At 39.0% G+C, this 13,919-nt stretch overlaps 1 protein-coding gene across 2 annotated transcripts in view; it reads left to right on the top strand.

The window, feature by feature from the left end:
• The window catches only part of CDK6 (cyclin dependent kinase 6), a 239,795-nt gene that overhangs the window by 59,624 nt on the left and 166,252 nt on the right, over window positions 1-13,919 (top strand). For both annotated transcript variants that reach the window (XM_072764270.1, XM_026003763.2), the window contains one exon: window positions 3,955-4,090. In XM_072764270.1, coding sequence (XP_072620371.1) covers window positions 3,955-4,090 — 136 coding nt within the window. The remainder of the gene's footprint in view (window positions 1-3,954; window positions 4,091-13,919) is intronic.

Genomic DNA, 13,919 nt, shown 5'->3' with positions numbered 1-13,919 from the left:
ACCTCTGCAATGACTGACATGTATTTATTCACTAGAAGAGTGTCATTTGCCATAGTCACGATCACTAAATTATAAATTGATAAACTGGCTTTCTCTAAGAGTTGCATACAAATAATGTAAGCTTAGAGAGCCTTGGTTAAATAAACTCCCGGTGGCTTGGAGACCAATAAAAAACATGCATGTATAGCCATTATCAGTAGGATGTTACTATGCTGTGCTGATATTCTACTCTGATGATTTTTTGCTTTGATGATATGAATGTCTAAATCTGTAGGCAAGAAATGTTAATACAAAATGAAATATGTGATCTCCACTTGTAAAATAAAGTTTTAAAAATTTCAGGAAGTCCTCCCCCACAAATAATACCACCTTCTTGAACCAGCATGAGACACTTCAACCGAACACCATTCTTTTTGTAACCTAGAAGAATAAAATAATTATATCCATTAAAATTTATACAGGAATGTTTTATGGTATGCACTGTCACACATGCCTCTTTAAAATTCCACATTTAAAAAATTGCCAATTATAAAGGATTGCCTGGGTGGCTCAGTCAGTTAAGCATCTGCCTTCAGCTCAGGTCATGATCCCAGGGTCCTGGGATCGAGCCCTGTATCGGGCTCCCTGCTCAGTGGGGAGCCTGCCCCTTCCTCTCTCTCTGCCCTTCCCCTGCTCATACATGTTCTCTTTCTCTCTCAAATAGATAAATCTTAATAAAAATTGCCAATTAAAATTCGTGCCTTTTCTCCATGGCTTATCATGTAGAACAATTGGCAGTGGCTTCCATGAGCTCACCTTTGTCTCTCTCAGGTGTGGAGTCTAATTGTTTCAGGTTCCATCAGTGAGTTTTCCTATTTTGAAGAGAATGATATAGGTTTGAGGAAAATAACTTGTGTGGGTTAGATGTTATTCTTGAATTGTGTCCTACAAAGAGTGTTTGAAAACATGCTTTCAGGAAAATGAAGCAACAAAGCATACTGCCAGGACTGTTAAGCAATTAACAACGGTTTAGAAGCAGGTGACCTTTTGGTTCAGCAGTTTTTATGATCATTTTTATTCTCCAGTTATGTCCTTCTCAAACTTTTTGTTTTCTTTTGGAAATTACTAAAGTATCTTATATATATATCACAAACTATAACTGCAGTAAGAACTGGAGTTACTAAAATCAGTGTTGACTTGAGGCAGTGATAAAAAATACATTTTTTTTCATGGAGGAAATGTATTAATTATAATGGAAAACATTTAAAAGCAATGTTAAAGAAGCACAACTGTAATGGTGCAGTTCCCATGTTTGTATTTGAATTTAGTATATGTCATTTATGATTCACTGCTGTTTTAATTCATTACAAAAATAGAAGTAACCTGTAGAAAGAAGCTTGGTGATTGTGAAACTCTTTTCTTCAAGAGGAAGAAAACAGTGAAGCTGGCAGAGTGTGTGGGTTTTTTTAATGGAAAGAGGGTGGTTCAAAGAAGCCCATGAATAAATGGTAATTGCCTCACTTTACCAAACTGAAAGAATGGTTTTGATAAACATCCAGGCATCAAATTCATGCATGATAGTAATTATATTTGTCATAGCATGACACTCATATGATTAATGGCATTATCTTTAATGAATTTATTAGGAGTTTTTATTTTATCAGAGTAATTTTCCAGAGTAAGTCACATTAGTGTCATCAGAAGACTTTGAAATTTCAAAAAAAAAAAAAAAATCCAGTTTTGAAGTAAATGATTAAACTTAGAAATCGGGGCACCTGGGTGTCTCAGTCAGTTGGGCTTCCAACTCTGGTTTCAGCTGGGATCTAATCTCAGTTGGGCTCAACATGGAGTCTGCTTTAGGTTCTTTCTTCGTCCCCCTTTGCCTCCTCCCCCTGCTCAGAGGCACATGTGAGCATGTGCACTCTCTCTCTCAAATAAATAAAAATAAAATCTTTAAAACTTAGAAATCAGAATATTTCGAAGTAAATACAAGAAGAAATTCGGCTGGTCTTGATTGATTTTAGTGGCATTGTAGAACTCATCCCAGACTGCCCATAAGTAAAAAGTAGCATGGATCTGGCTGTGAAGTATGTGAGGTTAGTGGTGGTAGTGTTCATCCCAACAGATTTAACTTAATTATAATGTTCTTTAGTTTATTTTAAAGTTTAGTTTAGATTTACAGAGAAGTACCCAATATTGTGGGGCCCCATTTAGCCCAGAAATGCAGTAGGGTGGCATGGTGAACCAATTTGACGTTAAAAATTCAACAGAGGGATCCCTGGGTGGCGCAGCGGTTTGGCGCCTGCCTTTGGCCCAGGGCGCGATCCTGGAGACCCGGGATCGAATCCCACATCGGGCTCCCGGTGCATGGAGCCTGTTTCTCCCTCTGCCTGTGTCTGCCTCTCTCTCTCTCTCTCTCTCTCTCTCTCTCTCTCTCTCTGTGTGACTATCAAAAAAAATAAAAAAATAAAATAAAAATAAAAATTCAACAGAGGTCAATATACAAAGTACATAATTGAGAGCGCTGCATTTTAGTGATCTGTTTTATGCACATTTATCAATAGTTTCTTTGAAATGAGTGTTTATTCAGTTTTTAAAAATGAAAGAAAAGACTATGAATAGCATTTTATTAGCCATTGCTTAGTATTTATATTACATTCTTGTCAGATTTACTTACAGCTTGTTTAGGGGTGGTTTGTTTAATTATTCAAACATGTGGTAAGCATCTCGTGCCGGGTAGTATGCTGTGTGTGATTGAAAGTAAGGAAAAATTTGTCCTTGGGCTTGAAAATGCTTCTGATTCCTGAAGGCTTTGCTTTTAAAACTTGAATTTTGAATTAGTTGTAGAATTTTGTGGAAGATTATTAGATTCTGCCCATCCCAATTTAATTATAAAGTTTGTTAATCTAATCTGTCTTTATCACTTAAGGGTGATGTAGCTGACTAATGTAGTTTCAAATGCCACCTCTCTCCCCCCAAAATGTTGAAGTTTCCGTTTTAATTAGCATGATATTTGGAATTTTTAAACCAAGAAATTTTGCCCTTTCCAGGATGAGAAGTCTCTCTTAGAAATAAACCAAATTTCTCTGTATTTCACCATCTTTATTTTCACAGGCATGTTTGTAACACCTAAAATTCCAGGAAAATCAGGATGCATGGGTGGCTCAGTGGTTGAGCATCTACCTTTGGCTCAAAGCATCATCCTGGGGTCCAGGGATCGAGTCCCCCATTAGGCTCTCTGCAGGGAGCCTGCTTCTCCTTCTGTCTATATCTCTGCCTCTGTGTGTCTCATGATAAAATAAATAAAATCCTCAAAAAAAAAAAAAATCCAGGAAAATCTTCATTGTGGAGTCCAGCATCTCCAAAGAATGCTTAATTGGTCTCTAATAATTCTTGAACTGTGTGCAAAGAAGAACCATATTTTTCCTAGGCTGCAGTTTTTTAAACTATCTCCGTTGGCAAATAGTTGTATGTAAGTTCTTAACTAAGGAAACTCTCCAGGCAGACATTCTTTTTTTTTTTTTTTTTTTAATTTTTTATTTATTTATGATAGTCACAGAGAGAGAGAGAGAGAGAGAGACACAGGCAGAGGGAGAAGCAGGCTCCACGCACCGGGAGCCCGACGTGGGATTCGATCCCACGTCTCCAGGATCGCGCCCTGGGCCAAAGGCAGGCGCCAAACCGCTGCGCCACCCAGGGATCCCCAGGCAGACATTCTTATGCTGGTCTTGTTGTTTTCTCTTTGCCACTGTGGATTTTGTCATTATTTACCCAAGTGCTTCTCTCCTGATTCTCATATTGCTATTAAAATATCAAATCCCATTAGGCATCTTTCCATATTATCACAAGGAATGATTAACACTGGTATTTTTTTTCTCATTGTATGATCAAATTGCCGGATATGTGTTAAGACATACAAGTTAACTTCTTTGCTTATTGCTATATACTTAATGTCTCTTTTCTTTTTTCTTTTAGATTGTTTGATGTATGCACAGTGTCACGAACAGACAGAGAAACGAAACTAACATTAGTGTTTGAACATGTTGATCAAGACTTGACCACTTATTTGGATAAAGTCCCAGAGCCGGGAGTGCCCACTGAAACCATAAAGGTATCAAGAGTCATCTTCCTGCTTGATTTAAGTCATCACACTGTTAAAGTTTATTAAGCAATCGCATTTCTTCCATATGAAAATTGCGAGGGGGGCATCTGGCTGGCTCAGTCAGTAGAGCATGGGACTCTTGATCTCAGGGTTGTGAGTTCAAGGCCCACATTGTGTGTAGAGCTTACTTAAAAAAAAAAATGGCCAGAATTAGAGTTTTTGGAACGCAGTTTATAGTTAAATATATTAACCCAGTGAGATGTTCAAAGAATAAGATATATTCTAGTTCATTAGTTTTAGGACTCAGTGAAAAAACTTTTTTAGTTTTAATATGTATTAAAATTATTTAAAAGTATCTATATGTACATTATCTGCCCCTAACCTTAGAGGGTATAGTGTCATAAATATAGCTCAGTCTTTTTCTGATGATTGACAGGCTCCAAGCGATGTAATTTGAAACTTTGGGCCTGAGCACATTGAATAGTATAATTGTATACTGACTCCAGGACATAAATTATACTATGTAGATCTGAAATACTGGTTCTTAGGTCCTTCTTTCTCCATTTTTTTTCTCATTCATAAAATATTTATAGGAAGCCTAAGAACGAGGTACTGTCCTAAACCGTTGGGATTCAGGAATGATGTAAGACTCCTTAGAGGTCAGCAGGCTAGATGTGCTGGATTGACCAGAAGTTTTTCCTTCCTTGAAGTTTTATGGAAAAACTTACTTAGGAAGTTTTGTTGGTCATATTTCTGTTCTGCTTAATGGAACTTCCCAGTAAATCTTTTAGATCAACGTGTGCAGGTCTCCATTAAGACCGTTTCGGTTATGTGTATTAGGTGACTTAACTAAGCAGACTCCTTACCTAATCATTCCTTGTTTAGAAATGGGTCCTAAGGGGGTCCCTGGGTGGCTCAACGGTTTAGCACCTGCCTTTGGCCCAGGGGGTGATCCTGGAGTCCTGGGATCGAGTCATGAGTCGGGCTCCTGGCATGGAGCCTGCTTCTCCCTCTGCCTGTGTCTCTGCCCTCCCCTCTCTCTCTATGTCAATCATGAATAAATAAATAAAATATTTTTAAAAAAATGGGTCCTAAAATTCAGCATCATTTTAGATTGGAGGTAATAGCTGGCAATGCTTTATCTTGTCTTTTAGTGATAGCTAGCTGGTGTTTTCATATACTGACACATATATAACTTGACATACTGAATAATTTATTCCTTTGGTTTTAGATTGATAAAGGGTTTATGTTCCCATCTGCCCTTCCTAAAAGAATATATATATGCTCAGTAGTGCTCTCATTTCTTCCTGAGCAGTTTCAAGAACTTGAACTCTCTCTAAATGTGGGTATTCCGGGATGCCTGGGTGGCTCAGTCAGTTGAGAGTCTACCTTCAGCTCAGGTCGTGATCCTAGGGTTCTGGAATCGAGCCCCATGTCAGGCTCCCTGCTCAGTGGAGAGTCTCATTCTCCCTCTGCCCCTGTCCCCACTTGTGCGCTCTCTCTCTCTCTCTCTCTCTCTCTCAGATAAATAAAATCTTTTTAAAAAAATTAAAAATGTAGGTATTTCTGGGGAGCCTGAGTGGCTCAGTCATTTAAGTATCCAATTTTTTATTTCAACTTCGGTCATGATCTCAGGGTTGTGAAGTCGAGCCCCATGTCAGGCTCCTCGCTTAATGCGGCGTCTTCTTGAGATTCTCTCTCCCTCTTCCCCTCCCCCTGCTCACATGCACAGGCTTTCTCTCCCTCTCCCTCCTTCTCTCTCTAAATAAATAAAATCCTAAAAAAAAGTAAATGTAGATATTTCTTATCTGTTCTTGGCCCTCTTTTCCTTTATCTCTGTACACCTTTTTCCTCTCAACTTCAATTCCAATGTGGCTTCAGTTCCCTCCTTTATGAGTTTGTCTAAAATCCTCTGTTCACAGGATGCCTGGGTGGCTCAGCGGTTGAGCATCTGCTTTTGGCTCAGGGCGTGATCCCAGGATGGAGCCTGCTTTTCCCTCTGCCTGTCTCTGCTTCTCTCTCTTTCTGTGTCTCTCATATGAATAAATAAATAAATCTTTAAAAGAAAAATAAATAAGAAAAAATAAAATCCTCTGTTCAGCATGTAGGGCTTAGCTCCTATATGGAGTCACTTCTTTGCTCCCCCGCCTCCTTAATGTCACTTCTTTGCTCCCCCGCCCCCCCCAATAACTATCTGCTGCAGTACCTGGCCCAACCCAGATATCATTTGATCAACTTTTACAGCTGGATATAATATCATTTGTCTTCTAGCACTCATTCTACACCTCTCCCAATCTTGGTTATATTTTCTGCCTTTAATCATGGTTATTTATGTCCATATTCATTCATCTTTGTATCCTGATAGTCACTGCACAATGATTTTTACACATAGGTACTCAGTAAATAAGACACATTGACAACATATCTTCAGATATAATTATTTCAAAATTATTTTTAAATGACTTCCCACAGCTTACATAAATACTATCAGAATAATCATCAGCTTCTTCTGAGTAGTTAGTTCTAAGTTCAAAATTATTTTGCGGGGGGGTGGGGGGATCTTTTTTAAGCAAAACAAGGTAACTATATATTTATGCCATACATTACCACCTGCATAGATCATTTGAGCTTCATATTAAATTCTCCTGGCATTAGAGGCTGCTGAGTGGAATTGGTTACAAAAGTATCTGTGTATTTAAAATGGTTGATAGGAGGCACCTGAGTGGCTCAGTTGCCTTCGGCTCAGGTCATGACCCCAAGGGTCCTAGGATTGAGCCCTGTGTCAGGCTCCTTGCTCAGTTGGGAGTCTGCTTCTCCTTCTCTCTCTCCCTCTCCCACTCCCCCTGCTTGTGCATGTTCTCTCTCTCCCTCTCTCTCTCTCTCTCTCTCTCTCTGCCAAACAAAAAATCTTTAGAAAAAAATAAATAAAATGTTTGATAAACCAGAGTAATGCACTGAACTAGGGTTTGATCAGGCAGGAGTAGAAACGGAGTGGGTTGTGGGGGATTTATTTCCTTTTTTTTTTTTTTTTAGGAGAAAGAGAGTGGGGGAGGGGTGGCAGTGCAGCGGGAGAAAGAATCTTTTTTTTTTTTAAGATTTTATTTATTTATTCATGAGAAACACAGAAAGACACAGACACAGGTAGAGGGAGAAGCAGGCTCCCCACAGGGCTCGTGGGACTCGATCCCCTGATCGAGGATCATGCCCTGAGCCAAAGGCAGATGCTCAACCGCTGAGCTACCCAGGCATCCCAGGAGAAAGAATCTTTTTTTAAAATTATTTTTTAAAGATTTTATTTATTTATTTATCCATCAAAGAGAGAGAGAGGCAGAGACATAGGCAGAGGGAGAAGCAGGCTCCATGCAGGGAGCCCTACGTGGGACTTGATCCCGGGTTTCCAGGGTCAGGCCCTGGGCTGAAGGCGGCGCTAAACCGCTGAGCCACCCCAGCTGCCCCGGGAGAAAGAATCTTAAACAGACTCTACACCCCAGTGTGGAGCCTGATGTGGGGCTCAATATCTCCACCCTGAGATCACGACCTGAGTCAAAATCTGGAGTTGGATGCTTAACCAACTAACCCACCCAGGTGCCCCAGGTTTGAAGGAATTCTTAAGGGTGGGGGTGTAGGGGTAAGCAGGATAAGATGAGGAACAGGCAGAAAGGTGGTCACCAAAGCGAGGTAGAGGAGAGGAGCTTGGAGAGTTGAGCCAGGGTTGATGGGGGAAGAAAGGGGCAAGAAGGGAAAATAACGCTGGTTAACAGAAGGTTTTGATAAGGTGAATTGTTAAAGTATTTCTGGGTTTTTCATCTGTCCCCAGGGAAAAGGAATGTCACTCATTCTGTATTGAACAGGAGATTCTCCCAGAGTCTGTTAATGTCAGTGGTTAATTGAACATTTTTGCTAACTTAAAGGCTGATCAAAAGACCTATTTTGGGGGTGCCTGGGTGGCTCAGTGGTTGAGCGTCTGCCTTGGGCTCAGGGCGTTATTCTCGGGTCCTGGATCAAGTCCTGCATCAGGCTCCCTGCAGGGAGCCTACTTCTCCTTCTGCTTATGTCTCTGCCTCTCTGTGTGTTTTTTCATGAATAAATAAGTAAAACTTTAAAAAGACCTATTTTGTCTTCATCTTTAACCATTAAAAATTTTCTGAACAATACTATGCTAATCTACTTTTCTTCTTTATCAAATATAAGAATTTTTAAAAATAATTTGAGCGTTTGGGAGCTGTTTAGGCCATTATTTAAAATACGAATAATCATTTAAAACAATTACATAACCATCATAAAACCATCAAATGTATAGTTTTAGGCCAAATGTAGAAATGATACAAAATTATTTTTAGTAAAGACATACTTTTGTTTTTGTGATTGACTTCTTTTTAAGAGTTGGTTGCAGGATAAACATCTGCTAAGTAAGAGGTTCTGGTTAGTTGGGGTTCTGGTTAATTGAATTTTGTATGGACTCAGCCAGAGAACAGAAATATTTCATTGTCGTATAGGCTTATTTACAGGAAGTCTCAATAACTAGATACCTAGATCAAGAGAATGTTGTTATTATGAACAACCTATTGGGAACACAATTGGATTCTTACATAGAATACTTTGTTGTAATAAGATTTTCTGAGTATACTGGTATAAATATTTATTGAGTATTTGCAGAGTTTTGCGTTAGCATTTAGGGAACACAAAAATGAGTTAGTCAAGAAGCTACTCTCAAGGACCTTATAGTATAAGAGAAGAGGTGAAATGCACCCAGATGCATGTGGTACACATTTTCTGTGGTTATTGCAATACTTTAGGGATTGTTTTCAGGTGAAAGGAAGAAAGAGAACCACTTACAAATTAGCACAATATGTAGCTGCTCAGTCTTTGTATTATGGTACCAAAATATTTTATAAAATGTGCTTCAATAGATATTAGTACTAAGATTGTCTTGCAAGTGTCAGAACATGCCATATTGTAAAATAATTGTAAATATGCAAAAAAATTCTTAACATGAAATAGATATAAAACAAAGTCAAGAAGAGACCTCATACAAGATCATTTTTCCTCAGTTCCCCTACCCCCCACCATGTTTTCTGTGGCACTATTTACCTATTATCCACTTAAGTTCAGGATATTCTAGTGCCTGTTCAGGACATAAATTACAGGAGAGCAGTACTTGTACACAACTGGAATGCTCCATGGTCTCTTACTAGGTATTATGAAGGTAAAATCTTTTTGTTGAATATTTTCATCAACATGTTTATTAGAAAAGAACCCATGATGGGCTTATTTGACCTGCTTCTTGCATAAATCACATAACAATTTTTCAAATGCTTTTAAATACTATTTGTTATTAAAAAAATAGAAAAGGCAGAAAAGCAGCACAGCCCTGAAGCCCTAAGTATTTGTGGGGGTTGATAGTTGGGTGAACTCACTAGAAAAGCCTGCGATTATTGCATGGTATTCATGTCAGGCTTTGATAAAGTAAGTGAAGTGTATAGGCCTGAACTGAAAATTGCCATTGAGAAGCTCATGAGAATAAAAATCATTGGTGGTTCTTTCCAACATTTAAAAATACACCTTATTCTTTAAAATAAATAAATAGATGCATATATACATCTTACACATACTCCATCTTGTGGTCTTCATCTCTTCCTGATATCCTAAGGCACCCCATACATTGATGTTGATAATGATATTTGTTTAGAGGAGGCTGCTCACTGTCGTACTTTGAAGTCAACATATATTCACATTTTGCTTCATAGACTTACCATTGCCATACCGTGTTTTCCTCTTTCTAATTCAGAATGTTATCTTTAGTTGTACTTGATTTTGGAGGAATTCACTGCCACCTTTATTTTTATTTGAGATTTGACATTGTTTTGGACTTCCATGCTTAAACTTGTAAGACCATAATTGACACCTTAACAATTGTCTTTTTTTAGGGTTCATGATAAATTTAGAATCTCTGTTTATATAGCACTTTTCCAATATGAGGGCTTCATGAGAAAAAATGGGCTTTCAGATTCTTTTTCTCTTTCTTTCCCTTATCTGCTGCCCTCTAAGAGGGAATCAGAAAGAACCTGTAAATAAAATCCATTTCCTTGTTCTTTAATTATTGTAACTGCTACCTAGAAAATGAATTATGTGGCAGGATATATATCGGGAGAATAAAATCTTCTGGTTTTTTTTTTATAGGGTTTTAGAATGGAATGCCCTATTCTACTTGAACTATTCATTGGTTACTTAGGCTTGCCTATAATAATACAAGATATTTTCTAGTACATACCTGGCTTCTCAACATCTTATAAACTCCTTAAGAACCTAGTGTCGTTCTTTGGACATTGCATATAACATGTTTGATGAAACTGGCAGTATAATTTCACAAGTAGAAATTCAAGACACTGAAAGATCAGCTGCCTCTCCAAAATAGGACAGAGTTCTTTTAGCTCAGGACCATATGGCCCCTTTGTATGACTCAATCTTGGAATAAAAATGACATTTTACTTATGTATTTCTATGATAAATGAATTCTATAGGGCTTGAGAAGGCCAAAAAGCTCAAGGTTTGTGTGTCTGTATGGGTCATTTTCCCTGTGAATTAGATTTCATTTTATCTTCAATTGAATGTTTCTTACAGATTTCTGTTGGTTGTCATCTTTTCACTAGAAGATAAAATATACTATTAGGTTTATTTTACAAAACCCAGACTTCAGAGACTGACACACACTCTTAATAGCACCTGTTTTCTGCCTCTGGGAAATCTGTTTTCATGAGTAATATCTGCTTGCAGTCAACAGTGGCTCTGGTGTCAGTATGAGATGCCCAGGGCTGATTCATCTTTCTCCATCTGACATAATGCCAAGTGACTGATGGGTTCCCCCTCCACGCAGATGAGGAAAAGTGTCCCAGACCCTTCTCTCCTCTCACCCCTAAAGGAGTCGAACCATTGCCCATTCTCGGGCTCCTGGTGGTCTCCACTTTGCTTGAATTATGAGCAGGTGATTTGTCTCATCTTTGTAGGACACAGAGCAAATTAACATGAAAATATCGCTTCTCAGAAAACAAGGCAGGCTTGAATGGCCTGTCGTTGCTGGTCATTAGCCATCTGCCACAGACACTCATACTCTGTTTATCACATTGGAAATTCAGAGCAGATGTTGCATAATAAGGTGATCCCAAAAACAAGGCAAGAAATTCAAAGAACACATACTCCACAATAATGATAAGGATCCTGGAAGGACATTTTTTTTTCCATCTAATATCATGGCTGACTAATTGAATAGACTGTGTTTTTAAAAACACACCATGCACACACACATCTGTCCTTGTGTTTAATGCTGCTTTTTGTAGTAACATGAAATAATTTTGAAAGAAAATGCATAAGTGAAAGATGCCTGAGAGGACTGTTTTAATAAAATTAATTTTAATAAGGCAAAGTCGAATGTCGTAATGACACTAAGGACCCAATAGGTCAGTCATGCCAGGGTTGATTTTTAGTCTAGGATGGGCCTCATCATATAGCAATTCAGCTTCAGACAGTTCGCATGGTACAGTTGAATCGCTATGGGTTCATTGCTCAGCACTGCTGTTTCCCAAACAGTTAATTTTCTTTTTTAGTACTCAAGATCCTCCATTCCCTGTAGCCTTTCTCTCCACTGCTCCTCCAACCCACCCTTGTCCCCACCACCACCATGGTCACCACATCCCCACCACACCATGGTCACCACATGCTTAGCTTTCCTGGGTTCTGCATAGCTCTGCACCAGCCCTCTCTTCTGTCCCTGGCTTTGGGCTCTTTCCAGCCTGTGTTCTAGGAGTCTTTCATTTCAGTCCCTCTACCCTTCCACAATAAAGTGGCTTATTTTACTGGCTATTTTACTGGCTATTACAGTGTTTTATCAAATCAGTGTATGCACATTCTAGGCCCTTATCATGCCTTATAAAAAGCATATCATTCAGGGCATCTGGGTGGCTCAGTTGGTTAAGCATCTGACTCTATTTCAGCTTAGGTCTTGATCTCAGTGTCATAGGGTTCGATGCTGTGTGAGGCTTCCCACTCAGCAGGGAGTCTGCTTGAGGTTCTCTCTCTCCCTCTCCTCCTACCCCATGCTTGCACGTGCTCACTCTCCCTTTCTCTCTCTAAAATAAATAAATCTTAAAAGTCCCATCATTTATAGTGTATTAACTATTGTGCTTGGAGGCATTCAATTATTTTTTTTTTTTAACAGGCATCTGGACTTTCCCTCAGGAATGCAGCCTAGATTATAGTTTTTTTCCTATGGAAAGTCAGCTTCAAATATAGTCTATTGACTCAACAGGAATGTTTTCTCCACCCAAACACATCCTTACCTATGTATGTGCTCCCCCTATACATACACACACACAGAGCTGGGGGATATCTTTAAGAGGAACATCTGCTATATTGCTCTCAGGAAGAGTTAAGCAGCCAGTCCGAGAGTAGCCAGCAGAGAGGCACCCCATAGTTGGTCATTGACTCCAGTAGGAGAGTTCGTCAGAAGGAAATGAGTCAACACTGAGTTTCCCCCAAATGTAGGGGGAAATGTGGAGTGTATAAGCTATAAGTGTGTAGTAACTTTCAATAAATCAAGGATCTTCTTCAGGGAGAACATATTTAGACAATCTAGGTTTTGAGGACTCCCTCAAAAACAAATCCTTAGGCAATTTCCCAGCCCCTGTGGTAGCTGAAAATATCAGGAGAAAAAGGACAGAATGATGCAAATACATGATTATCTAAAAGTATGTAATAACAAACTATAACAGTTATTTAGTGGTTTGGATTTTTTCCCCTGTAACAGGAAATAGGGGTTAAAAAAAAAAAAAAAAGCTAGTGTCTTTCTAAAGGTATTCTTAAGACTGACTCACTAAAATAAGCAAATGACACTTTGATCAAGCTAATAACAGGTAAGTTATAATCTTCTAGAAAAATTTTTCTTCACCTTGGATATGAAATTTGTTTATAGAGCCCATTAAAAAGTTGCAGGCAGTGTACACCTAGTCTGTAGTCACCATGGTGACAGATAGCAGAGTGATGCTCTACAGAGAAGAGGGATATTCCTCATCTAAATTTAGCATTGCCTAAGCTCTCTGGTTATAGTCTTTTTTTCTGGCTCTCTTCCTTGAAATGTTGGAACATTCAAGGCTTCACCCTCAGCCCTCTTTTCTTCACACTTTTTGGCCAGGTGATGTCATTCAGTCCACAATCTTCAGATATCGTTATGTCCTCCAGCCGCACCTCTTCCCTGTGTTCTAAGTGTACCATATGATATCTCAAAACCAAAACATTGCCCAGGAATCCTCTTCCCAATGGAAGCCTTCCCCATAGGCCCCATTGTTTGAGCTCCAAACCTAGGCATTATTCTTGGTTTCTTGCTTTTCTTCACAATCTTTATCCAGTCTATTAGCAAGTACTTTTGGCTTTATCCGCAAAAAAGTATCCCCAGTCCAACTACTTTTCAGTATCTTTATTGCTCTCTAGCCCAACCTGTCACACCAGCTTCCTTAACTCAATATGCTGTCTTCCAGCCCTACCCCTTTTAGATCGTCCTCAGTGTAACAACCAGAGGGATCTTACAAAAACATAAATCAAAGTGTTTACTCCCCAATTACAAACTCCAGTGGTTTCCTGTGACTGTAGAATAAAATCAAAAGTCCTACAGGATCTAGGGTTCTTTCTTACTGCACCCTCCAAAGTCCAGTGTGTCTCCACCCTTCTCCTGGCTTCACTGTTCTGGGGCCACACCTGCTTTCTTTCTGTTCTGCCACCATGCTTCCTGCTTAGACTGTATGTACTAACCATTCGTGCTGTTTGGAATATTCTACACCTCTCCCTCCCA

The sequence above is a fragment of the Vulpes vulpes genome, chromosome 7 (genome assembly GCF_048418805.1).
Source record: "Vulpes vulpes isolate BD-2025 chromosome 7, VulVul3, whole genome shotgun sequence".
In the NCBI taxonomy this organism is placed as follows: Eukaryota; Metazoa; Chordata; class Mammalia; order Carnivora; family Canidae; genus Vulpes; species Vulpes vulpes.
The sequence above is the reverse complement of the archived record's forward strand: the minus strand, read 5'-3'. Positions and strand labels throughout refer to the sequence as shown.